This window comes from Mangifera indica, unplaced genomic scaffold, assembly GCF_011075055.1.
Source record: "Mangifera indica cultivar Alphonso unplaced genomic scaffold, CATAS_Mindica_2.1 Un_0011, whole genome shotgun sequence".
In the NCBI taxonomy this organism is placed as follows: Eukaryota; Viridiplantae; Streptophyta; class Magnoliopsida; order Sapindales; family Anacardiaceae; genus Mangifera; species Mangifera indica.
The window spans coordinates 353,291-380,829 of NW_025401103.1; the positions used below are offsets into that span (position 1 = coordinate 353,291).

General features: G+C 34.9%; 1 protein-coding gene across 1 annotated transcript; it reads right to left on the bottom strand.

Annotated features, from left to right (window-relative positions):
• Positions 1-2,709: 2,709 nt before the first annotated feature.
• Positions 2,710-25,809, bottom strand: LOC123205658 (beta-catenin-like protein 1). Its single transcript, XM_044622679.1, is given in 9 exon segments — positions 2,710-3,064; positions 17,440-17,521; positions 17,629-17,666; positions 18,552-18,608; positions 19,887-19,950; positions 20,204-20,300; positions 22,234-22,318; positions 24,695-25,461; positions 25,464-25,809. Coding segments are annotated over 9 exon segments (1,566 nt in total). The 5' UTR covers positions 25,750-25,809; the 3' UTR covers positions 2,710-2,974.
• Between the last annotated feature and the right edge of the window lie 1,730 nt (positions 25,810-27,539).

The window sequence follows — 27,539 nt, forward strand, 5'->3', positions numbered from 1 at the left end:
ATCACTTCTAGGCTTCTAGATATAAATGGTTGATCAGGAAAAGGTGGTAACCAATGAAATGCATTAATACAAACATTCCCACCATCAGGATTTGTTTTACAGAAAACTACTTGTACCTTCAATATCTTCATTAACCTCTGGCTTCTCTTCAACCTCTAATTCCTCTATAGGAATATCATGCATAATCTTCCTATCAAATTCACTTCAATCTGGAAATTTTTCTTTCTTGCCACAAAGAAATTCTTCCGCAATATACAATACATCATCATCTACATCATTTAAGACTGCAAAGTCTTCCTCAGGAAATTCTTGTTTCGAATTGATCTGGAAATTTTGAATCCCTCATAAACCAATCTCTCGATCTTCTAGATAATTACTCAGCTCACCACCTTGTAAACTCTCATATGTTTGTTGAACCTTATAACTATTATTATTAATTGTAGTTGTTACAAAAACTAGAACACATTTTTTAAAAAGGTAGACAGACCAATAAAAACCACAACATCTTCATCATTCGAAATTTCAACAAGGATGTCATCATCAAGATGCTTAGTTTCATGCTTATCTGAAAGTTAAATATCCTTCAATCTATGTTACACTTGTCACTCACTATTTCGATTAATCCCTCAAATGTAGTGTGTTCGGGAATTTTAATCAATTTTCTTGTAACTATAACATATTTTATTACATTGTCACTCTTTTCTATCAACTTCCCCCCGTATCTAATTGAAGCATATCCAACCATTTAAATTAATCTTACAATAAAATATATAACAACATAAATAATATGGCCAGATATACTATTCTTAGATTTGTGGTACATTATTTTATTATTAAGTTTGAATTTTGTAATTTTATTTTTATTACACAATTATATATATTCCATAATTCGATTACATATCAATATAATTTAATTAATGTGATACTAATTTATGAAAATATCACTTTACCCTTATATTGTAAAATATCATTTTACCCTCAACTATTATCTAATCTAATCCTCTAACACTCTTTATTATAAAATATCATTTCACCCTATACTATTATAATAATTACAAAATACCCCCAATAATTTTTATTTATTTCTTTTTACACAACTCTAATTTATTATATAAAACATCACATATAATTACATTATTAATAAAATAATAACGATTGAAGTTATAATAGGTATAAATATTTCGATATCATGAAATTTTTTCTCACTCAAAATCTCAATCACAAACTTCTTTTCTCTCTTAGATAATGAGTAAACTCATATATATTAAAGATAAATGAATAGATGGTTTATATAGACATAGAGGAAAGATATTTTTGTTTTTTTTTTTTTTGGGACATTTTTGTTTAAATCCTTTAAAATGTGAGTATTTAAGGGTAAATTTGTTTACTACCCTTTAAAAAAGGGTAATTTAATTAATTTTCCTAAATATAGAATAAAAGAAGGGTAATTTCAGTATTTTATTGGATATTTAAAATATTTTAGTTTAAATCCTTTAAAGTATGAGCATTTTTATTTAAACCCCAAAATTAGGGATAAATTTTTTATTACCCTTAATAAAGGGGTAATTATTTTAATTTCCCAAATTATAATCCTTAATAAAATCTACACATTCCAAAATTAAAATATATATATACCTCCCCTAACACCCGATTGTCAAAATTTCCATGAATTAACGTCCATTCTCATCATCTTAACTTCGTACATACAAAACATGCCACACGAAGATCCCAACAATGCCAAATCAAAACCTTAATTACAACATGCTTCAACAATCAATACTTTAATTCAAAATTTCTTTCTACAATCAACATATTACACATCCCAGTCATAACAACAATCACGCAATAAACTCTAGACATCTTAATTCAATCTAATCTAGGCAGATTCTACTTGCCTTTGGTGAATTTTTTAAAAATTCCCTTACAACACTCACTGATCTATTCTTTAATTTCACTAATTCTTTCAATTTAAACATAATCCCCAAATTATAAAAATTAGGGTTCTTAGATTCTATTTCAAAACACTCAATTTCCTACAATTCACTTACCTGAAACCTTAATTGATCAAAATCGCCATCAATTTCCCTTGCTCACTTAAAGCATTTAAAACATTTGACGAGAAATAGCCTCTGAGTGAAAAAATGAGTTTGAAGATAGTAATATTGAATGGAAATTTGAAATTGTTGTAAAAGTTAAATTATATTAGTAGTAAATGAGTTCACATCACTATGAGTAGCAAATAAGTACACTATCACTACTTACCCGAAAAAACCAGAAAACATATCACTTACTGTGCATGTTCTCATTTGTTTACAGCAATATACTTTTTTAATAGTAAAAAGTCCTCGCACCTATGGTTGAATTCAATTTAAGTTTCTCAGCTTGAATAATAAAAATCAAATTCAAACCAATGATTAAACTCTTTTTAATAAAATAAATAAAGTTCAAACCAATAAGACTTTCAAACATGAATCGACTTAAATAAATCTAAAATTAAATTATTTTCAAACTAAATTTGAATCTCAACTCATTAATATCATAAACAAACTCTTCTAGACTCAAATCAATTTTGAGATGAACCTTATCTAAGCTCGACTTAGATCAAATCCAACCCTATCTAAACTTATTGAGATGATAATCAAACATAAAATCACAAGAGAAAAAGCATTTGGCACAACCTTGTGCCATAGAAATTAAGCAAAAGTTAAATGTGGCAAATGACATGATTGTATGCTAATTCTCAACTAAAGTAATAAATTGTTGTTTTTAAGGATATCAATAAGCTGCAAAATAATTATAAAAAAAAAAGCTTCAGCTTTACATCCAAAATAATTCAGGAACAAAGCACTCAAATGAACAATAGATCGACCATATATTGCACATAATCAAATTCAGGACTCTGGAATCATACACAACTAGGGCCTAACCAAAGCATAAAGTTTTCTTATGGCATGCCAGCTGCTAAAATATATTATCAAAAAGCAGAGATGAACTTCTGGATTCTGGACTGTGCTCGCTCCTTCTCCTCTGGTCCATCCAATTCCCCGATGTTGTCATGATATTCCTGTTATGCAAAAAGAATACACATACCCCACAAAGTAAGAATGCTCAGTAACATTTTCATGTTAAACATGATCTAACCACCTACCAATCACCGTGCCATATTTCAAACACATCTTCTATTTTTCATACAATACAGCAATTTTTATGGTTTCATCTCAACTAGAAATGATTTTCATGATAAATAGCCTTTCAGCATTTAAAAAAATAGATCTTTTACAAAAAAAAAAAAAAAAAAAGTTTGTAGGATGTTTAATTTAATAAATGTAATATAACTTGCTATTTTAAATTACAAAAAAAGAGATTTATTTAGAAGGAAATGCTTGAGCAAAATATTTAAAAGAACATGAGAATATTCTTGACAGTTCAAAACTTTAAATAAGTTTTAAAATAATTAATGAGAAACACCTGAGTTTTAAGCTTTGTCAAATGAAAATAAAAAAAAATTATTTCAAAACCTATAAGCTCTTTCGAATAACAACCAAACAACACTGAATATCTTCAAAAGAGCTAAAATCGAAAACCAAATGGACATTGAGATCATTTTACTTTTATGGAACTAGAAGAATGAGACACCAGAATGGAATTTCCTTTCCTTTCTGTTATGCCACTAGTCCTTAAGGTTTATAGGAGAAGGATTAGCCCCTGGGGCAAAGTACGCAAAGGATTAGTTCAGTTAGACAATAAGGTGGTGGGGGAAGATTCAGATGGATATCCAAGACTGGACATGAAGAAGAAATAGTTACAAGAGAAGGATAAGAAGGCAGTCCACCCAGAAGTATAGGTAGGGAATTTCCGTGTGGGAATTACAATGGAGGTTCTAGTGCCTCAAAGCTAGTTTATCTTTTCCTTTCCTGCATTTCTATTATTTATGTCTAGAGTATTATTTCAGTTAATTAGATCTACTATGGGTCCACCCAGAAGTATAGGTAGGGAATTTCCGTGTGGGAATTACAATGGAGGTTCTAGTGCCTCAAAGCTAGTTTATCTTTTCCTTTCCTGCATTTCTATTATTTATGTCTAGAGTATTATTTCAGTTAATTAGATCTACTATGGGTCAATAAAAGAAGTATTCCAGATTGTGAGTGTCGGTTGAATTTACATTTACATTTACGTTTATAGATTCCTATCAATGTAGTATCGAAGCATCATTCATGCTCGTGATAAGGATGGATTCATAGGAGGAAGTGTTAGAGAAAGAGATGGGTGAGGTGAAGGAACAATTGGGAGGGTAGACATGAAGCTTGACAAAATGGAAACAACTTTGCCAATTGTACATAATACCTTAGAAGATCTCGTGAAACTTATCAATAGGCAGCAAAATGGAGAAACAACCCAACCTAATCACTCCCATTGTGGTGTTTGCAAGTGGGGATTGGGAACTACACAATGGCCAAAAGGTTATGAGGTAGTAATCAATCAAGAGGGTGGATCTACTCTGAAAAACTAACCATGCCTCAATCGCATAGAAACTACCCATTCTAGTCATCTCAAACTCCTCATGGGCTAGTTTCACACCCCAATCCTTCATATATTTTCACTCACCATAGTCATTAATCAATTAGTAACATCAGCTTGGTCATCGGTTTGCGGATGGTGGGAGGTACCAAACAAGAGCTTAATGTGAAACTTTTCCCATGAGGTCCTCCAAAATGTCTATAGTCCATGGAATCTCATGTAACCTAACAATTTCTTTAAAAAATAAATCCGCCACATGTGACACATTATCAGTCTTATGGCACAGAATGAAATGTGCCATTTTAGAGTCAATCTACAACCGCCATGGTTGCATCTTTCCCCCTTTGAGTCCTTGGCAAAGCCACTATAAAATCCATATTTAAATCTTCTCATGGTTGCTTCGAAATGGGTAATGGATTATTAAGACTTGGTTTGAAATGGCCTCTAGGCATTTTGACATGCAACGCATCTTACAACAATGGCTTGAACATCCCCTTTAATTATTGCCCAATGAAAATGTTCCTTAAGAATCTCCAAAGTTTTGGTATCTCCAAAATCACTAGCAAGCCCTCCTCCATGTGTCTCCCTCACAATAAATTCCCTAAAACTCTCTTTAGGTACACAAAGCTTGTTACTCTTGAATAGAATGCGATCTTAGACTGAATAATCCTTAAATCCTCCCTTACTACTCAATTCCATCTCCTCATTCCTTCATAACACTCCGTCATCATATGAAACGCGAAAACCCTTGCATCTAAAATGGAAAGCAAAGTTCATCCACAACCACATTATTCACCCCTTGCTTGTAATTAGAGAAATACTGAAGATTCAACCCATTCGACATGTCTTGGGCTCAATTTCTGTTAACTTCAATGCTTGATAATCAAAATGTAGCATAAATTGTTTAAGCCTCAAGTAATGGCTCCAATGATCCAAGAGCCTCACAATCACATAGAACTCTAAATCATGTGTTATTTCATCTTCTAAATTCATTCAACCTTTCACCAAAACATTCAGTATGTGTATGCCCGTGATTCCCATACAGTATGCCACGTTCAGGGGCTCCCTTCAAATAGCATAGGATCTATTCTAAAGCTGCCCAATGATCGACCGTTGGAGAAGACATAAATTGACTTACAACGGTGACAAAATATGCAATATTAAGACGAGTCACTATAAGATAATTCAATTTTTCCACCAATCTTCCATATTTTTCAGGGTCATCAAACAATTTACCATCTTTTGTAAGTTGCAAATTGGAGATCATCGGAGCACTATATGGTTTAGCTCCCAATTTTCCTATCTCAGTTAATAAGTTAAGCATATATTTCTTTTAAGATAAGAAGATACCTTTCTTGCTCCTCTTCACTTCAATCCCCAGAAAATATTTCAATACCTCCAAATCAATTGTTTAAAACTGGGTGTGAAAAAACAATTTAAGAGATGAAATTTCTATAGTATCACTCCTAATAATAACAATGTCATCAACATACACAACTAGAAAAATACTACCAATTTCAAATTGTTTGTAAAAAACTGAGTGATCGCACTTGCTCTTTACCATGCCAAACTTTTGAACTATCTAACTAAATTTTCCAAACTAAGCACAAAGACTTTGTTTCAAACCATACAGGGATTTGCAAACTCGACAAACCTTTCCATATACCCTCTAAGCAACAAACCTAGGTGATTGCTCCATATAAACTTCTTCTTGAAAGTTACCATGTAAAAATACATTTTTGATATCCAACTGATATAAGACCAATCATATGTAGCTACCATAGAGATGAATAAACGGATAGAAATCAACTTAGCTATAGGGGAGAAAGTATCAGAGTAATCCACTCCATAAGTTTAGGCATATCCCTTAGTAACAAGACGTGCCTTGAGGCGAGCCACTGATCCATCAGGTTTAACCTTAACTGCAAACACACATTTGCATCCAATAGCTTTCTTTCCTACAAGTAGCGTCTAAAACATTCATCTCTTCTACCGTTAGCATCTAAAACATTCATCTCTTCTACCATAGCATCACGCCAGTTAGGATGAGATAAGGCTTCCCGAATAGTAGGAGTAGAAATATTGTCGATAGAGGCAATAAATGAACAAGTAGAAGAAAACAAGTGATCATAAGAAACAAAAAATGAAATAGGATAAGTGCAGTTGGGTGCTGCAGATTTGAATGTGATGAATTTGTATTTGGATTAATTCCAGATGAATGATTGTAAGAACGAACTATTGATTATCTTTATGAATAGTTTACTGTTCCATTAAAAGTTGCTAGCATAAGTTTATTAATTTACAAATTATCTGCGATTGCATCGTTTGTGGGAGTCATGGTTACAACGGAGTGGATTTACAGGTGAGATTACACTTTCTGAATTCCAGCAGTAGCATAGTGTCATCAGGTTCCTAACAAACTTGGTATCAGAGCCAATGACAAGGATGAAGGCTAAAGTTAACGGAATGGAAAGAGAGTTGGAGACCATGAGGGATAGAATGGATGGGTTTGACGGGAGGTTAAGAGAGATGAACGACAATATACAAAACGTTAACGGACGTTTGCAGGGCATGGAGACTGGAATGGAAACCATGAAAGAGTATCTGAGGGAGTTGAAAGAGCTGTTGACAGTGAGGGACGAGGGACCCTCCAACAAAAGGAAAGCTCCGATGGAGCCCCAATCATCCCCATCGGAGACATCACCGAATGAGGAACCCACACCCCCACCATCAACCAGGCATGTGGAAACAGGACGCGAAGGAGTTTCAAGGGAGCAGAGAGATGAAGCCGATGCTAATACCGGAGATAACCGACGTTAAATGGTTCACCGACGCCTAGAGTTACCAGTGTTCGTAGGAGAGGACCCAATAGGTTGGATATTCCAAGCCGAACAGTACTTTTCCATTAATCATTTAACTGAAAGGGAGAAATTAGTTGCAGCTGCAGTGTGCATGGATGGGAAGGCTTTGAGGTCGCTTTAATGGAGCGAAACGAGACAACACTTTGCCGACTAGAACGAGCTAAAGAAGGAGATGTTGATAAGGTTCTGCTTAGCCCAGGAAGGATCTCTGTACGAGGACCTCATGGCGTTGAGACAAACCAACACAGTAGAAGAATATCGTAGCCAATTTGAGTCCATTTCGACACCTTTGGGTGATGCAGTAGAAAAGGTCCTGCTTTCAACTTTCATGAATGGACTCAGACATGAAGTCCGCGCAGAAGTGAAGCTCTTTCGGCCGCCCTCGTTGAAGGAGGCGATGATCAGGGCACAGGAAATAGAAGAAAAGAATTGGGTTATTGACACCCGACCCGGAAGCTATCCACCTCGCCCCATTTTCAAGACCCAGCACCAAGCCCAATTCCGCCCAATCCACATTACGAACGCAGCTAACCCACCTATCCATAAAGCCTCCTCTGCGGCCCAACCCAATAGCCCAAACTCATATTATAGCCCGCCCACCCATCGATCCAACCCAACCAACACACACCTGATCCAAACTGGCCAACCCGTTCCAACCTGAGCGCCCAAAATTACTCAACTCTACGCAATCATCCCACCCCTAATTCCATTTTGCCACAGCCAAACAGAGGTGTTATCAGTTCTGCAGCATTGACAACGCCGTTAAGAAGAGAAGGGAATTACCGACGCCTTTCTAATGAGGAGTTTTGATCTAGACTTGAGAAAGGCATGTGCTTCAGATGTGATGAACGGTATTATTCAAGCCATAAGTGTCGTTTCAAGCAGTTTCGGGTGATGATAGCTTCGGAAGAAGAAGAGGAAAGGGAAGAGACTGAAGCAATTGAAGATGGAGAGGTGAATTTGGAGGAGAAGGAGATGGAGTTAACTCTAAACACCAGCTCAATAGTGGCGATAGACTCTCCAAAGACAATGAGGCTCAATAAACAGGAGAATGGCAATGGTTTTGTTAGACAACGAGGCCACCCATAGTTTCATTTCCAAAAGGTTGGTGAGAGAATTACAATTGTCAACTACACCGGTAAGATTCGCCGTCATGTTGGCGGACGAGAGAAAGGTAAGGGGTGAGGGCAGGTGTGATAATGTGGAGTTGAAATTTCAGGGGTTATCGGTAGTGCAAAATTTCTTTCCATTTGAATTAGTGAGTATTGACGTCATCCTGGGGGTGGATTGGCTATGCAAGTTGGGTGAGGTCAAGGTAAATTGGAATCTTCAAACCATGATTTTTGACTGGGAGGGAAAGAAAGTTGAGTTAAAAGGAGAAGCGTCATTGAGTCGCATGGAAACTTCCTTAAAGGCAATGGTTAATACAGTAAGACAAGGAGGGGAAGGGTATTTGCTAGAACTTAAGGGAATGGAAAGAAGAGAGGAAGTGGCCGCCTTACTGAGTGAGCCGAGATTGACCCGATTGTTGGAAGAATACCAAGCCCTATTCCGAGAACCTACAAGACTCCCACCCAAGCGAACCTATGATCATGCCATTAGGCTTCTGCCGTCGGTGCCGCCACCCAACATAAGACCATATCGGTACCCTCATTTCCAAAAAAATGAGATTGAACAGATAGTTGGCGAGATGATTGCAGTAGGTGTTATACGCCCTAGTGTGAGCCCATTCTCCAGCCCCGTTTTATTGGTGAGAAAAAAGGATGGTGGATGGAGGTTTTGTGTGGACTACCGTGCGTTGAATAAGGTGATGATACCGGATAAATTTCCCATTCCTACCATAGATGAGCTCTTAGATGAATTAACGAGAGCTGTGATATTTAGCAAATTGGACCTAAAGTCGGGGTATCACCAAATCCGAGTCAAGGAAGAAGACATGGAAAAGACGGCTTTTCGAACCCACGAAGGCCACTATGAGTTCTTGGTCATGCCGTTTGGGCTCACTAACGCACCGACGACCTTCCAAAGTGTGATGAATGAAATATTTAGGCCCTATTTGTGGAAGTTTGTGTTGATTTTCTTTGACGACATATTAGTTTACAGTCAGGAGATGGAGGACCACATGGAACATTTACGCATTGTGCTGGAGCTGCTACGCGATCATCAATTAGTAGTGAACAGAAAAAAATGCGCTTTCGGACAGACACGAATGGAATATTTGGGGCATATCGTATCGGCTAATGGAGTAGAAGCTGACCCGAAGAAAATTCAAGCGGTGGTGGAGTGACCACAGCCGAGGGATTTGAGGGAATATAGGGGGTTTTTAAGCCTAACAGGGTACTATCGGAAGTTTGTCAAAGGCTACAGAAAGATCGCCGAACTGCTTACTCAATTACTAAAAAAGGATGCCTTCGTGTGGGATGAAAGAGCCAGCAAAGCCTTTGAAGAACTCAAAACAGCAATGACCACAGTTCCCGTGCTAGCAATGCCAAACTTTTCGAAGGAATTCATAATTGAGACAGATGCTTCAGGATCGGGTCTAGGGGCTATGTTAATGCAAGGCGGACAACCGATAGCGTTTATTAGCAAAGCATTGTCCTTACGAAATCAAAGTAAGTCGTATGAGAAAGAATTGATGGCCATAGTCATGGCATTCCAAAAATGGAGGCACTACTTACTTGGGCGACATTTCATAGTTCGAACGGACCAGAGCAGCTTGAAGTTCTTAGCGAATCAGCAAGTGCTTGGAAATGACCAGTAGAAATGGGTAGTCAAGATGCTTGGGTATGATTTTGAGATTCAATACAAGCCGGGACGTGAAAATAAAGCCGCCGATGCGCTTTCTCGTCAACCGAACATGAAAGGAGAGATCTGGGCCATTTCCACAGTACAGCCAATGGGGTTAGAAGGTATAGACAAAGAGATTGCTGGGGATGAGAGACTTCAACGCATTATTCATGATTTAATGGCCGATGCTAAGGCACATGCTAGATATGAATACAAGAAGGGCAGGCTACTTTATAAAGGCAGAATGGTTCTCGCCAGCAACTCTACTTTTATTCCTAAATTCCTAGTTGAATTCCATTCTTCACCATACAGAGGGCACTCAGGCTTTATTCGGATATACAAGTGAATTGCAGCGGTATTACTTTGGGAAGGTATGAAGTCTGGCATACGGAGATATGTAACGGAATGTGAGACGTGCCAGCGAATGAAGTACGAAGCTACAAGTCCAACAGGTTTGCTCCAACCTTTACCTATACCTTCGAACGTGTGGGACGATATCTCGATGGATTTTATCATGGGGCTACCAAAGGTAGCGGGTAACGACACCATTCTCGTTGTGGTCGACCGATTAACTAAGTATGCCCATTTCATTGCCCTTCGACACCCTTACACAGCAGTTGATGTGGCCAAAAAATTTATATAAGAGGTGGTTAGATTACACGGGTTTCCTCGTTCAATCGTGACAGACCGCGACAGATTATTTTTGAGTCAATTCTGGGGAGAAATCTTCAAGGCAGCAGGCACCGTTCTCAAGTTTAGCTCAACCTACCATCCTCAATCCGACGGACAAACGGAGATAGTTAACTGGAGTTTGGAAACTTACTTGCGTTGTTTTTGTTGTAGGCAGCCACGACAGTGGCATTCATGGTTATCATGGGCTGAATATTGGTTTAACACAACCTACAATAGCTCAACGAGAATGACACCATTCAAGGCTCTCTATGGAAGGGAACTGCCAACTTTATTACGCTATGTGGAAGAAGTTTCCAAAGTGGAAGAAGTAAACAGTCTAATACATGAAAGGAATAATATTCTAGATGAGCTGAAGGACCATTTACATAGGGCTCAGGATAGAATGAAAAGGTTTGCTTACAGAGGCAGGCGAGAAGTGCAATTTCAAGTGGGCGATCGAGTATTCCTCAAAATGCAACCTTACCGATTTCGTTCGTTGGCAGTTAAACGAAATGAAAAGTTGAGTCCTCGCTTCAATGGACCTTACGAGGTGTTGGAAAAAATTGGCACAGCAGCCTATCATTTATCGTTACCTCCCACGGTTAAGATACATTCGGTCTTCCATGTGTTACAATTAAAAAAATAGATCGGAGATTCATCAAAAGTCCAGCCTCTTCCAGAATGTATGGCTGAAAATGGAGAACTAAAACCTCAGCCTTTGGAAATCCTAGGACACCGTTATTCGTCGCAAGGAGAGCTAGAGATCTTGATAAAATGGGAAAACCTGCCAAACTGTGAAAATTCTTGAGAATCCTTCACTGCCTTCAAACAAACTTTCCCTTTCTTTCACCTTGAGGACAAGGTGCCTCTCGATGGGAGGGGTAATGTTAGGTCTCGAGCGTACATTAACCGGAAAAGGAGAGCACAGGAGGATGGGACACGTGGCGACAGCAGGATCAACAACAAATCAATTCATGCAGAGACATGTGGCAACGCAATAATGGAGCAGAGGGCATGCATGCAGGCACTAGGACCACCAGCAGAAAAGAAAATGACTGATTACAATATAAAGCAAGGGGGAAGCAAAAGGAAGGGGGGAGCTGAAGAAAAAATGGTTTTGGGAGAGTACTAGGCCTTTAGAATTGCCTAGGGAAACTTGGGGAAATTTACTTGGTTTTGTTTGTGTTAGGATTATTGTTCAGTTAGGTGCTGCAAATTTGAATGTGATGAATTTGTATTTGGATTAATTCCAAATGAATGATTGTAAGAACGAACTATTGATTATCTTTATGAATAGTTTACTGTTCCATTACAAGTTGCTAGCATAAGTTTATTAATTTACAAATTATCTGCGATTGCATCGTTTGTGGGAGCCGTGGTTACAACGGAGTGGATTTACAAGTGAGATTACACTTTCTGAATTCCAACAGTAGCATAGTTTCATCAAGTTCCTAACACAAACTGACACGATTCACATTATGACAAAGATACATGAAGAAGATACATAACGAAATTTTGGGAATAACATCTTTAACAAAGGTAAAGAAGGATGTCCCAACCGACAATGTGTTTCAAATGGAGATAAGACGCTGGAACAAGCAATGGGATACGTAACGAAATTTTGGGAATAGCATCTTTAACAAAGGTAGAGAAGGATATCCCAACCGACAATGTGTTTCAAATGGATATAAGACGCTGGAACAAGCAATAGGTCTTGGTATTTGCATGTCAAGGATGTATAGACCCCCAGATTCATATCCTTTACCAATAATTTGTTTCATCATAAGATCTTGAAATAGACAATGATCAGAAAAAAATGCGACAGAACAATTAAAGGCACGAGTGAGCTTACTTACAGAAATTAAATTGAAAGAAAATTTTGATAGGCATAAAATAGATGACAGGGAAATTAATGGAGTTGGATTAACAGTGCTAGAACCAAAAACATGTGATGTTGATCCATCTGCTAAAGTAACACTAGAAGGAGATGCATGGGACTAGAAAGTAGAAAAGACTAAGGTTACCTATCATATGATCTATGGCACTAGAATCAATAACCCATTTGGGTGATGAGGAAACAAGACGTGTTTGGTTTACCTGACTCAACAATAGCAGTGATAGGAGTAGATAAAGACTTCAACGATTCCTAGTACTAAGAGAATTTGGCAAATTCATCTACAGAAATCATAATAGTATCTTCAATTGTAGAATTGGTGTTTACAATTTGTGTTGACTGAGATTTTTGAGTCTGATTCTGCAATTTTCTACAAGTGTGTTTTGTATGTCCAGGCTCATGACAATAATAATGGACAATCCCTCCTGAATCTTGACTCCGATTATCAACACCTCTTTCACAATTGTTGGTTCCTCCTCCTCTATTATTATTTTTGTTACATGAACGTCTTGTGTAAGATGCACTACTTCGACCAATAAGAGCACTATTATTTAGAAACAATGAGGTATTTTTTGTGCAAAGTACCCTAGTAAATGTGTCATGTAACAATGAAATCTCAGGACTAGCAAGAATCTGAGACTTAGCAGTCTCAAACTTAGGAGGGAGATTGGCTAGGAACTCATAATGGTCATCTGTTCTCATTGAGCTTGTTGAACTTTCACATCCAAACTAAATGATAACAACATATTGAGTTCTTCATAAGTTTTTTTAAAGTCAATAAAGTAAGAAGTAATCGTTTTGTCTTGTTTCTCTGCATGATAAAAAGCTTTGCACAACTCATATATACGAGAAATATTCCCTCTCCCAGAACACATGAAATCTAGATACTCCATCAATTTCTTAACCAATTCATAGTGATTAATCAAGCTAATTACCTCACTTTCAATGGAATTTCGTATTTGTAGAAATAATTAGGCATCATCTCTCAGCCATATCTATCTAGTACCATCCATAGGCGAGGTTTCCGTAAGATGATCATCTATCTCAAGGCTTAGCAAATAAAGTCAAACTGTCTTGCTCCATTCCAGGTAATTAGAGCCATTAAGCTTATGCTCCGTGATTTTTGACATTACAGAAACCATATCCCTCATAATTATAGGTTTATTATTAGCCATCATATGTATCCAAACCAACAGGAAGCCAAATCTAGCAAGAAAGTGTCTGATTGAATGATTTTTGCAACAATAGAGGATAAAGATGTGTTGAACGAGGACAGACAATACCAGAAAAAAGTGAACGAATGCGGAAAAGGGAGAAAATCTAATGACAAATACTATTCCGATGACGGTGACGACAAGTGCAACAGCGAACGACGATGGCCTTCTAAGGTTATGATCGTTGGCAGCTTCTGAGTGCAACGATGTCGACGATAAGACTTCACGCTCATCGGAGAAAGAGATCAGCAACTGATGTTGCCAAGAAAAGAGGCAACGCATGTAGCTCACGCGTTAGTCTTTTGATGATCGGATTCTGGGAATCGATCGATCTTCAGGCAAACCTAGCTCTGATACCATGAACAAAGTTGAATGGAAAATATGTTTTATTCATATTCATTGCTATAACGATACACATATATATACAAATTGAGAATCCTATATTAGGAAAGCAAAATATTTGATTTCTTATGATTACAATCCTACCATATTTACATCCCTATAATCTACTTCTACACAGTAATATATGATTTACATATTAGGTAACATAGTACAAAGGGTAAATTGATGTTTCTTGCTAGTTCCTCTTTTTTTTTTTTTTTTTTTGGGGCTTAGTCATTGATCCGATTCCTAAAACCATCCCAAAATCCTTAAAAACATTGCTTCAAATAACCATACACACAAACTTTGATTCTTGGGCACATCACTTCTTTCTCACATCCACCCGCCACAAGGATACATAATCCTTGAACTTAAGTATGACTACTTGACACTTCTTAATATCTGAGCATGTCTTAAATTCAGAAACCCTCAACTAATCAAGAAAATCATCTGAATTTAAACAACTCTTAAATTTCAGAATATCAACCTTAATCCCCCTGTCGTCGTTGTCATCATCATCCTCCCTTTTCCTTCTTCTATTCACCTAAGAGTCACTTGAGAGATGAATTTCTCCTTCATAATGGTGAGGTCAGATGTCTCGGGTGAGGTGGATGGTTTCTTCTAGGGTGTTGATTTGGTTGGGTAATGTTTGTGTTCAGGTGTGATGTGTTTGGGCTTGGTGTTGAGCCCTCATAAATTGAAGAACTACCACTAGTTGCTCTTTAATTGCATGGACCACTCCTTGAAAATTTCTATGGGCTAATTCCCATAGTGGGGCTACAGACGAAGAGTGGCTTCTATGTGACATGTTAATGATATAAGTTAGATATAAATTTGTGTTTAATGTTTGGGTGATTTTGGCTAAGGTGGAACTAGTGTTTAGTGTGATTTTGGTAATGTAAATGCATGGTTTAGTGTATGTGTTAGCTCAGCTAAAGGGATATATTGAGCTTAGGATATGTTTTGGGTAGGTTGAAAGTATTTACGTAGTTCTTAGTGTGTAAAGGTAAGTGCTTAAGCTAAAATAATGAAATCCAACAAAGGTAAAATTTTTTGGTCAAAATATCATAAATTCAACGTGAAATGAAGAAGACAAATCAACAACAAAACTTACACAACCAACCAAAGATCTGATACCAAATGATGTTTATTCAGTTAAATCTGAATGAGTTAATTCAAGTTTATTTAATCAATGTCCAACAACCAACCAAATTTACAACAACCAACTTCAATTCAACGACTCAATCAACACAACCAAGTAAAATTCAACAAGTTCATAAGAAATAAAACTTCATACGAAAAACTTAGAAGTAATGAAGTGTCAAAGAATCCAAAGCATAAAGTCCAAGCCACTAACTTTGGATGTCTTATGTGATTTAAAATTACAACACAAACAAAAGAAAACCATAAAAAATTGGACATTAATTAGCCATCTAGTTATCCCCCAAAAAACACTTTGAAAAGTTATCCCACATTAATAGAATTTTCCAAAATGGCAATGACAATAAGCCACCTATATATGACAATCATGTCTTTCGCTAAAAAAGTATCCCAAAAAACACTTTAACAAGTTATCCCACATTAATAGAATTTTCCAAAATGACAATGGCGATAAGCCACCTATGTATGACAATCATGTCTTCAGCTAAAAAAGGAATAACTTGTAACCACCTTTGTTTTTTTAGTACGTAAGCTTGTATTAAAAAAAAAAATACAAAGATCTAAGTACAAAACGGTAGCCACCCTCCTCAAGACATGCTAGGTTTAGGATAAAAGAAAAATTGAACTTATACATATCAATGTCATCGCTATAGCCTCTTGTCTGACTATTTACGAGATATCAAAGAGAAGAATAAGAGCATTACAAAAGAAAAGCACTAATGCATATGAAGGAAAACCCAATATATCCAATTAATGTCAGAAGGAGGGTCATTTATCTCCTTAATAGAAACATTTTTAGCCAACCTTTCATCAAGTCTCGTCTCCATTAATGCTTTGACATCAACTGAATTTTTTCCTTCCATTTGCATATTCAAATCCCACCAAAGCAAAGAATGTCCAAGTGTTGAAATTGGGCTAAATGGATCACCCACAAGGAAGTTTGGGTGGGCTAGGCAATTTTATGGTTAGTTAGTATTGTCTAGTGCATTATGAAGCATCTAGACAGAATGTGTACTGTTGTTGCTCTCTTGGGTTTTCTCTAAGCTCTTTTGAAGTTTAATGGATGAATTAGAGGTTGAATTCACACTAGATAGGTCCTATTGGAATGAAAAGGTAGCAACTGTGTTTGTTGAATTAAAGGAAGCAATGACTTCTCTACCTATTATAGCTATGTCAAACTTCGAGAAAGAATTGTAGTCGAAATCGATGCTTCTAGTACAAACAGTAAATTTTGGATGTAATATAACAGGTAAATAAACTACCATATTTCACTCAACAACTCTTTGCATGCACAAAAATAGACAATTGTATCTAAGCTTACAGATATAATTACATAAATTCACAGGGCAATGTATATTTAATTGTGTCCCAATTACATAAATTGATAATTGTATCTCAGATCAGGGAGTTTCGATAAATCATGAAAAAGTGAGACATTTATTGATTGGCCCTTCCCAAAGGATGTCTTTATGTGGGTTTTTGGACAAACCAGTTATTACCTAGAATTTGTAAAAGAGTATGGAAAGATTGCAAAACCATTAATTTGACTTCTAAAGAAGGATAGGTTCTATTGGAATCAAGAGGCAACAATTGCATTTGCTGAATTAAATGAAGTCACGATTTTTCTTCCCATTTTAGCTACATCAAACTTTGAGAAAGAATTTGTAGTCGAAATTGATGCTTCTAGTACAAAGGGTAAATAGAAGGTGTAATATAACAAGGAATAAACTACCATAATTCACTCAACAATTCTTTGCATGCACAAAAATAGACAATTGTATCTAAGCTTACAGATACAATTACATAAATTCACAAAGCCATGCATATTTTGTTGTGCCCCCAGTCTAGATGATTGGGGGTTATTCGTCGAAAACAGTTTGTTAGGCAAAATTTTGACACTTTGGTGTGTCCATATTTAGTAACCATATGAAAGAGACTAGAATGTTTGTACCTGAAGTATATCCTTAACTTCCTTCTTTGTAAGCTTTTGTTGCTTAAGTAATAGCTCAATTCTTGCTCTCATTTGGGGGTAACTGCACAAAAGATTAAAAAAACTCATATATTTATGCCAAACAATTAACTCAACATATTAACACCTTCAATGAAGAGACATGAATGAAACTCAAATGCATGTACTTACTCAGAGTACCAAAGATGACCCAGAATGATAGCAATTAACTGCAAGTTCAAACACAAGTATAATAAGACCACTGAACATATTGATTAAAAATACATAGTTCAACAATCTTATTGTGGTGTATAAATATGTAAATCCATTTTAATAGATCCTTTTAAAGAATAATTACTGGAATAAGATTTCAATTGCAAAGATTATTTCTAAAGCTTTAATTTCACATTCTATTCAGCATCATTAATTTCATTTAAGAAGCTGAATTGTAATTATTTAACATAAAATTTGCCAACTTCCCTTTCTTTTCCTTCACTGTGGTGGCTTTTATTAAGTTAATGGCTAAAGCAAAGGATCATATAGGGGAAGGCTCCATTATAAGCAGGATACAGTCAGGTTCTCATCAGCAAAAGGTGGATGACACAGCATTTTCTTCCATTTTAAGGATGAAACCAAGGTCCTGAATCTAGTGGCGTAGCTAAATTGTTTTTTCAACTTCTTTTTCAAAAAATAATCAGAAACAAACAAACAAAATCTGAATAAATGAGATTTAAAAAAAATACAAGAATGGACAAGGGATGCACTACAAATACTCAATTTCTAGGACAGGGGTTCCAAAAGGTATATAAAAACACAGAATTTCACTTATTCATCATCTCCAAAAATAATTGAATTCAGCACTTCTTCTATTTTTTCATGATAATAGTGTTTCTGATGGATTTTACAGCTTTAAAAAAAGAGAAAGAGAGAGAGAGAGAAATAATTCTCTCAAAAAACAGTAGAATTGATATCTGATGATAAAGATTAGTTAGCATCTTTAACAAAGGCAACTGCACTATATGGGCCTAAAACTCATGCCAGTCCATCAAATAAGAAATTATACTGATAAACAACAAGTGAGAATGAAGCCACCAAGAACAATAACAATTTCTGACCTGGAGAGTGTATAGTCCAGATTCAAGCCTCCGATTATACCTTTCTTCTTCATCCATCTACAGAATATAACAAACATTGTACAGTTATTTCAAAGTGGAATATGGATCTAGATACTAAATAAAAAACCAAAGGGTACTATTATTTAGACATTAGCTGTTTAAAAACTGACAAGAAAAAGAACATATGCCCTTAAACCCATTAAAAAGGGTCAGTCAAAAAAATCATCACAATTAAAGATAACAGTTATAAAGGTTATTTATTGCCCCCATGTGAAGTCAAATAATTTAAATTTCACAATCAATGATGACACAAAATATAAATCATATGACATAAATACAAAGAACAAATCACATCAGGACAGGTGGCAAAAGAGGCCTAAACTAAACTAAAGAGGACAAACTTTGAAGCCCAAAGAAATCAAATGCTTCATCTTCTTTCGCACTTCAAAGAAAGAGAAACAGTTAAGTTGCTTACCATTTTTGGTATGAAACTGTTAGGATCCCAAGTACAAGGTATGGGACTTGGATCCCACATTGGAAAGTATGGGCAACTAGTGTGGGGTTTATATGGTCTTGGGCTCTCCATCTCAATAGCTAGTTTTTGAGGTGTGATTCTCCTAAGGTTCGTATCATTTGGTATCAGAGTCATCACCATGTCTCCCAGTTGCAATCGTGCGACGCGGGTGGTGATGCTGGCATTGCAGTGTTCGCCCAGGGCTAGCAAGGAGCTAGCGCACAACCAGCCCGCGTGGGCGCCAGGGCTGCGGAGCGTAGTGGTATGTTAGGATCCCAAGTGCAAGGTATGGGACTTAGATCCCACATTGGAAAGTATGGGCAACTAGTGTGGGGTTTATATGGCTTTGGACTCTCCCATCTCAATAGCTAGCTTTTAAGGTGTGGTTCTCCTAAGGTTCGTATCAGAAACCTAAGAAAAAAAACTTAAATAGCACAACCAAACACATCAAAAGAAAATATTAACCAGTAGAAATGTCTATTTCACTGTTCATTGGCCAATCATCATGCTCAATAAACTCAAAAAATGACACCTCTGAAATAATCTTTCCACTACTATTTTGTTTGACATTCCCTGAGTTATCCCCTGATTATCTGACTGCACACAATGGCATGAAGTTACAAATAAAAACCATAATCATTGTTATCTTTGATGGCAATGGTCCTTTAACCCTTTTAAAGATAACAATGATTAAGGTTTTTATATGTTATCTTTGATGGCAATGGTCCTTTAACCCTTTTAAAGGGTTTCAGGACTTTCGATTTTTCTTTGTCAGATTTTTAAACAACTCCTGAATGAATATAATCTAAATAATAGATTACCTCCAAATCATCAATTTCGAGCTCATTCATTCGTTCAGTCTCTTCTGCAACTCTATCTGAATATCTGGATCAAGTTTTATAATCATTAGAGGGATATAAATCTTATAACAACTTGACCCAAAGTATGGCCAAACCATCCCCTAGTTCCAAAACAGAAAAGAACAACAATGGTTCATTTACTCTTCAAACAGAACAAAGTCAAGATTATCTGTGTGTCATGCCCTATTCAAAGAGAAAAGGATCACACACACACACACACACACATATATATATAAAATTAGTTATTTGGCTACATTAACATCCAAATTAGCCAGTACCTCATATACAACTCCATAAGACGATCTATCTTCTCACACTCGTTTTCCAAAAACTTATTCAACAATCTTTCCCTTCTAGAACCCCTCAAAATTCCACCTGTAAAGGAGGCATTAGGCAAACTATTGAAACACAATAAGTTTGACAAGGAGAACAAACATATAGCAATCACAACGGTACATAACTTCAACAAGAGCTTACATCTAATGTCCTCAGAAGCACAAATTGAGTAAACAAGCAATTAATCTCAACCAACTGAATTTCAACGCAAAAGACATCCCATTAATGCCAACATTCAGTTTAGGAGCAGTTTTTGGTCAACAATGAGCTTATTTTAATGCAATAACCCACATGTTTAGAGGCTTGGTAGTTGTTCAGTGCAATTCTCCAATCAGAACATTACACAGATTCAACAAGCTGAAATTGAATACCCCACAAGCACAAATAAATAATCAGCAAACTGATCTGGACCAACAAAATTTTCAAGACAGCAAGAACCATTAAGATATAACTTTTACAGGTCCTGTACCCAAACATGTAGGTTCAAGATGCAGTCTTATCCAGCAACGAAACCTAAGGTTTGACACATTAACATAACTTGATTTGGGCTCGCATAGCTATGATCAGTCAGATTACTGAGGTTGGTTAAAACATGGTTTCATCAGAAAGAAATTTAAAAAATTATATATAAATACAAGATAACAGAATGAATAATCCTGCTGTTTAATTGAGATATCATGAAATTGAGTTTCTCCATATTTTTTCCTTTTCTTTATATATGCAAATATAACTTAATAGGACATTATTAAACTACTAACCTTTTGCAGTCCAACACATAATACAATATGGATGGTTGTACACCTAGAAGATCTTAATGCAAAACAAGTCAAACAAATTAATCATTCTCCTTGATATTACAAATTAAAACCATAAATACTTGGCATAAATAGATTCACATGGAATGCATGTATTGTATGAAAGTTCAATCACATATGTTCCAGTTCGGTTAGGCTAGATGAAGGTCTAATTCACAGGACCAATCACCGCTAGTTACCGTACATAGGTTGGGAATTAGTTTGAAGTTCAACTTAACATTGTTCTTTCACCAGATTGGCAGCTTAGTTCAAACCATCCAAGATTGAAGATGCCTAATTATCCCTTCCAATACCCAAATTTAGACCCAACTCAATCCTTGACTTACATCAAATTAATGACCTAAGATCCAAAATTGACAAAGCACATTTCTTTCATCGAAGAAAATATGCCACAAACTTACAACTTTGAAAAAGGAACTCAACGAACATCCAATTTCCAGGTAATGTCATGCAAGAAGACTTTCTGATAATTTCAAAGTATCAAGAACAGAAATATGCAGAACAAGATACAAAACCATATCATTAGATTAATAGCCCAAATAATGTCACATCTTCAAAATCTAGAAGTAATAAAAATTAATAAATAATATCAAGAATCTTAAACAAGAAACATTTTCTTATAATAAACTAAAGAAGTGTATGAAACGATGAATTAATGAAGAAGATACAAATATGGAAAGTAGTTAAGACAGAAGACAAAAATCCAATGCAAGACATCCACAGCCTTTACACAAATTAAATTAAAAGTTGACTCAACTATGCAGTTCAAGAAGATTTGAGGTCTTTGTAATTGATTTTATCTTCACACATATTGTAGAGGGTACAATGCAATAAAAACTATTCTTTGACTAGTCACCCACTGCATTTAGGAGGTGGAGACAGAATAAATACTCAATATCCCAGTTATATCAATTCCAATAATAGACGAGATTGTATTCTGGATCTTTTGACCCATGAACTGAAATGGTTGACCTTTGATCCATTTTGCATTTTCTTCTCTTCAAGATACCAACAAAATTCAAATTCAATATAATTACACTAAATAAACATACTATCAAACTTAAAAAACCATTTATTTATGTACATATTTAAATGAATCACAATATAAACATAAAACACAAGTAAACACTCTTAAAGCTATTCACTTGCCTGCTTACCAAATAATGATGCAATTAGGGACACAAGGCGCTCCTCTAACTCCTCTTGGTATTGCTCTTTCTTGTTCTTCTTGCTCATGGGAATCTAAACAAAACAGATGACAAAATCATGGCTCATATAAATGTAAAATCTCCAAACTAGTTAACCATAAGTTTAGAAAGTCCAGCAGTGCCATATAGATCTAATAAATGTAAGAAACTTATGAATATACTATATAATTCTACTGGGAAGGGGCAGGACAGACAAGGAACTCCTATATTCATCAGCTGATCAATGTTTTAATAACCAAACCAGACCAAGAACTGGTCAAAAGGGCCTAGTCTAGGTCTTTCACAGTTGGACAACAACACCTGCACTCTACTTAAATATATATATACAACATATAACAAAAGAAACTTGTGGCCTCGTGATGCATTGCATTCTCTGCAAATGTTGGAAGTTGTGTTGGAAATGAAAGAGTCATACTGACGTCAACATGATGTTGACATCAGCATATGCTAATGTCCAATTAAAACGCCTTGACCCGGCAATTGTATATATTTAGACCTAGAAAAATTTGAAACGACCCATTAACCCAACATGACAATATACGAAAAAAATTAGGTTAAAGTTATGATTTTTGACACGAAAAATAGTTCAGATCGGGTTTGGATTGACCCCAAAAAAATAGGGTTGTGTTTAGATTGATACGAGGCCAACACGAATAACCCGAAAATTGGTAATAATACAACTGAATTATTATTATTATTGGTAACATTATGATTGAAAATTGATACAAAGCTTAACCCAATGTAGTTGAAACACCTGTTGGGATCAAAAATTGGTTGTTTGGTCAAATTTTTTACATATTTATTACATATTATAGTTTCAAATATGATTTACATATTTATTTTTTACCATTTCCTTTTTATGTTGATTTAGAAAATAATAACTTTAATTTGAATGAAATCACAGAGGATATTACTGATACTAACACAAGCAAAGAAGATTTTCAATAAAGACAATGCTTTAACACTCCTCTGTATTATGATTTTTTTGTTAAAACTTAATTTTAGTTTTTTTATTAACTTAATTATGTTAGTTACTTTAAATTAACTCTTAAATAGTTTTACTCCTTGAAACATTATAGAAATTAGTTGGTAATTTCGTTTGTTATTGATAACATTATTTTAAAGTTTGAAATTGTATACTTATTTGGATTTTTTAGTATGATATTTTGATTTTTTTTAATTCTTATAAATGATCATATAAAGAAACAATAAGCAAACTATTAATATTAACTTGAAATAGAACAATTTTATTTTGACAAAATGTCGTTTTATGTTAAATTTTGTTATGTGAGCGTGTGTTTTTTTTTTTAAATTAAAATCATGTTATTTCATGACATATTACAACGTATATTATTTCTTAACAAATCATATCGTTACTTGTTGTGTGTTTGACATGACTTTGTCTATTATATAGTTTGGATTAATTTGAATCAAGTCAAGTCAACTCAAAAATATTTAAGTTCGCCCTAAGATTGGGGTTTAAAAATTTTAACTCAAAACTCAAACTAACACGATACAAACACAACCTAATAACACAAACTATCAGGTCTACACATGTTCACTTTAAAGTTGATCCAAACTACACTAGCCACAAGGTACCAATCAATCCGACCTATCCAATTCGGTTTTCAAAACATTGCAGCCCCTTGTTGCCTTTTCTAGGACTTTCAAGCTAACAAAAGTTGCACCTGAGGGTAAGTCTTGTGTAGGTACAAATTTTCAAGAGAATTTGTGGCCTTAAAATACAACAAAATACTAGGATGTAATGGAAAATAGATATAACTTGTGCCCATTGAGAAATAGTTTGCTCTTTGGCACAAGAAGGAGGGTTGAACCCATCCCATTGGCTTGGTAATAATATCTCAATTTTTATTTTTTCACTTAAGTATACAGATATAGGCTATCTGTCAGTCAAGGAAATGTTATTGATTAATATCTTTTGCTTTAGGCAAGAATTTTTAACCTGATAGCACATACTTTTGATCAAATAATTATATATGCACATCCATGTCTTCAGTCCAAATATTTTATCAGAAGGGAATGAGATCTGATTGTCGTCTAGAAAATTTTCAATGTAATCAAAATGTTTCCCATCAAATCCGAAAAATTTTGTAGCACTCATATTCTTTGTACAACCTCATTTGGAGCAATGCAGATAATTAGATACTCCATTCTTACTCAGCCACTAGAAATGCAGCAAGTAGACAAAAAGAAATTCATTGGAATTCATGAGAAAGAAAACAACAGCTTTTGCAAGTTGTGATCATATAACAAGTTATTTTTTCACTGCTCGTTATTTATGCATACAAGGACTAATTGAGTAACAACATTCAGATTCAGCAACACTGAGGTAAAAAGCATTGTAATTGAAATAATAACAAAGACTGTAAGAAGGGAATGAAGAACTTGCCTTACCCATAAAAGCAGCAAAAGCAGTCTTTAACCCCAAAACATCCACAAAGCGTTCACAAGCTGGCGGATACTTGGTCATAGCAAAATCAAGCGCCCTTATTGCTGAGCCATAAGCCAATTTTTTCTGCTTCATAATAATAATCATCAGCTCCACTCCCTCAGCCTTAACAAACCTCTCCTTATTCTCCAAAGGCATCAACAAACAACACAAACAGTCAAATAGATTCTCCAACATCTCCTCCTCATCAGAACTCTTAGGATCCTTTGACTTGTACATAGCCACAGCTTGCAAAAGCACATCCACACCGTTCATCTGACCTAACCTCTTCTGATTAGCCGTACTGTTCTGTAACAAAATGGCCAAAATCTCCGAGGCGTACTGCTTGTTACTATCAAATTCTCTCACCTTAATCTTCCCTAACAACCACCTCAACAACTTCGTCCTCTCACAAACTAATTCAGCAACCGAGGGTTTCACCTCAATCAAATTCTCAATTGTAGCTAACGTATTATACACAGCCGCCATCTCATCCGGATCCGAATCCGATAATCTATGCAAGTTTTGAACCAACAACTCCAAGACATTATTATCAATCAAACAATCCACCAAGACGCGTGCAGTTTCATCGTTATCCTCCAAGACATCCTCGTCCGTCAAATCTTGTAACAAATGAACGACATCGATTGCAATGTCGGTGTTATCGTGAGAGAGGAGACCTAAAATAGAGGGAATGACGTTGAGATTAACAAGGTCAGGGTACAACTCGGACCGCCGGCGAGGACTTTGAGCTTCTCGAGCTCGTCGTGGAGGTCGACCTCGGTGTCGGCGAATCGGTCAGGTTGGTCGGGGTATTTGAGACGAGCTTCAATGTTCTCTTTAAGACGACGCTCGAAAGAAAGGACAAGCTTCTTGAGAGCGCGAAGGTCAAGAGCTTCGACAGCGGATTGAGATTTCTCCAATGCTTCGAGTAGACAGAGGTCGATGTTGTTGCTGTTGTTAAGGTCGTTGGAAATAACTTCACCAGTTCGTCTGCGTTTGCTGCCGGCTTCCATTTCGTTCTTCGCGGTGTCTAAGCCCTACTAACTTTTAGTGTCAAAATGTAAAACGTTAACAGAGCAGTTACCCGGATATATATATTAGGGGAGTTTGGTTTAAAGAAGAGGTAATTACCGAAATTAATGGATTCCAATAAAAATAAATATAAATAAGTACGGGAGTTATTAGTTATAAATTATTAATATATTTAATAAAATTTAATAAAATTTAATAAAATTAAATAAAATTAAATAAATATAAATAATTAATATATTTAGTTAAAGATAATAAAAAAATATTAATATATTATTTTATTTAAATAGTTTCAATATAATTATTTTTAAATAGTTTTTTATATTATTTATTATATTAATTAAAAATAAAATTATTTTTATCCTAAAAATTAATAAATAAAGATTTATTTATAATAAAATAAAAATTATTTTGATAATCTTTTATTATCTAAGATAGAGATGATAATGAAATTATCTTTTATATTATCTGTCATATTACTATTAATAATAAAATATTATTAAAATTTTTTATTACTTATAAATCAAATAAAATAATATAAATAATAAAAAATATGTTACTAGAATAATATTTAAAACTCATTAGTCAAGCGCCCCTATAGAGTTTTTGAAACTCCAATTGTAAAGAGTTATAGTCTTTTCTTTTCAAATAAATTAAATACCCAATTTTGTATTTTTCAAAGCAAAAATGTCCACTTTAAAAAAACTTAAAGACAAATATCCAAAATTTAAACTATTTAAAAAATATCCAAACATTTTTTGAGAATACTAAAATACCCTTTATGTCTATTATATAAACTCTAACCATTCATGCATCTTTCATGCTGTGAAGATTTTCAATTTTACTCAATATTTGACACTATGGTTCAATCAAAAGGATATAAATTTGTGTTTCTAAGTTCGATTCAGAGGAAATCAATTCGTGATATCGAGTTATCTATACGAATTTTAACAAAAAACTTTATTCAACTATTAATTAATGGGGTGTTTTAAATATTTGTATAGAATTGTGACTAAAACAAGCTTAAAAAAATGTAGAGGATTAAATGATATTTGCCAATGAATAGTATACATGAATTTTAATTAAAAATTGGGGGGCTAAATTGATATTTGTCATACCTTGGTGTAATATATGAAGTAGCGGTAAATTGATAGATATTTAATGATAGGAGATAAAGTGATATTTTACAAAATTCATATAGAATAAATCAAAGTACATTATTAGTTATAATTTCAAATAAAATTTTGGAATATGTGTAACCAGTATAGATGTAATAGATAGATATTTTATCATAAAACTCTAAATCTTTAAAATCATATAAATAATATAATTCAAACTCCCTTAAAGTCTGAAATTGTAAAACATTACAACCTATATTACCCAAAAAAAACTAGTAAATTGAATTCTTGTTGATGAATTAAATGGGATTATATTGATATAGTTTAATATGAAATTTTCTGATAAATTTTGTTATCAATATTAGTCATTATAGGATCGACCAAAATGATAGGTTATGCTTTAGTTTGATATAGAGGAGAATAGATCGAAAGTTATCAAAACATAATGAAACACGTTAAAGGCGATAGCAAAGTGATTAAAATTCCAAAGAAAATGACACTTGATAGATTAATCCAATTGTTGAGTGAAAAGTGTCATATCGATTGGACCCTAAACAACATTTAGCTATGTATAAAACCAAAATAGATCAAACTCAAATACCCTAGCAAAAATCGAAAATGATGAAGATATCATTTTATTGACTTGTCTAACTACT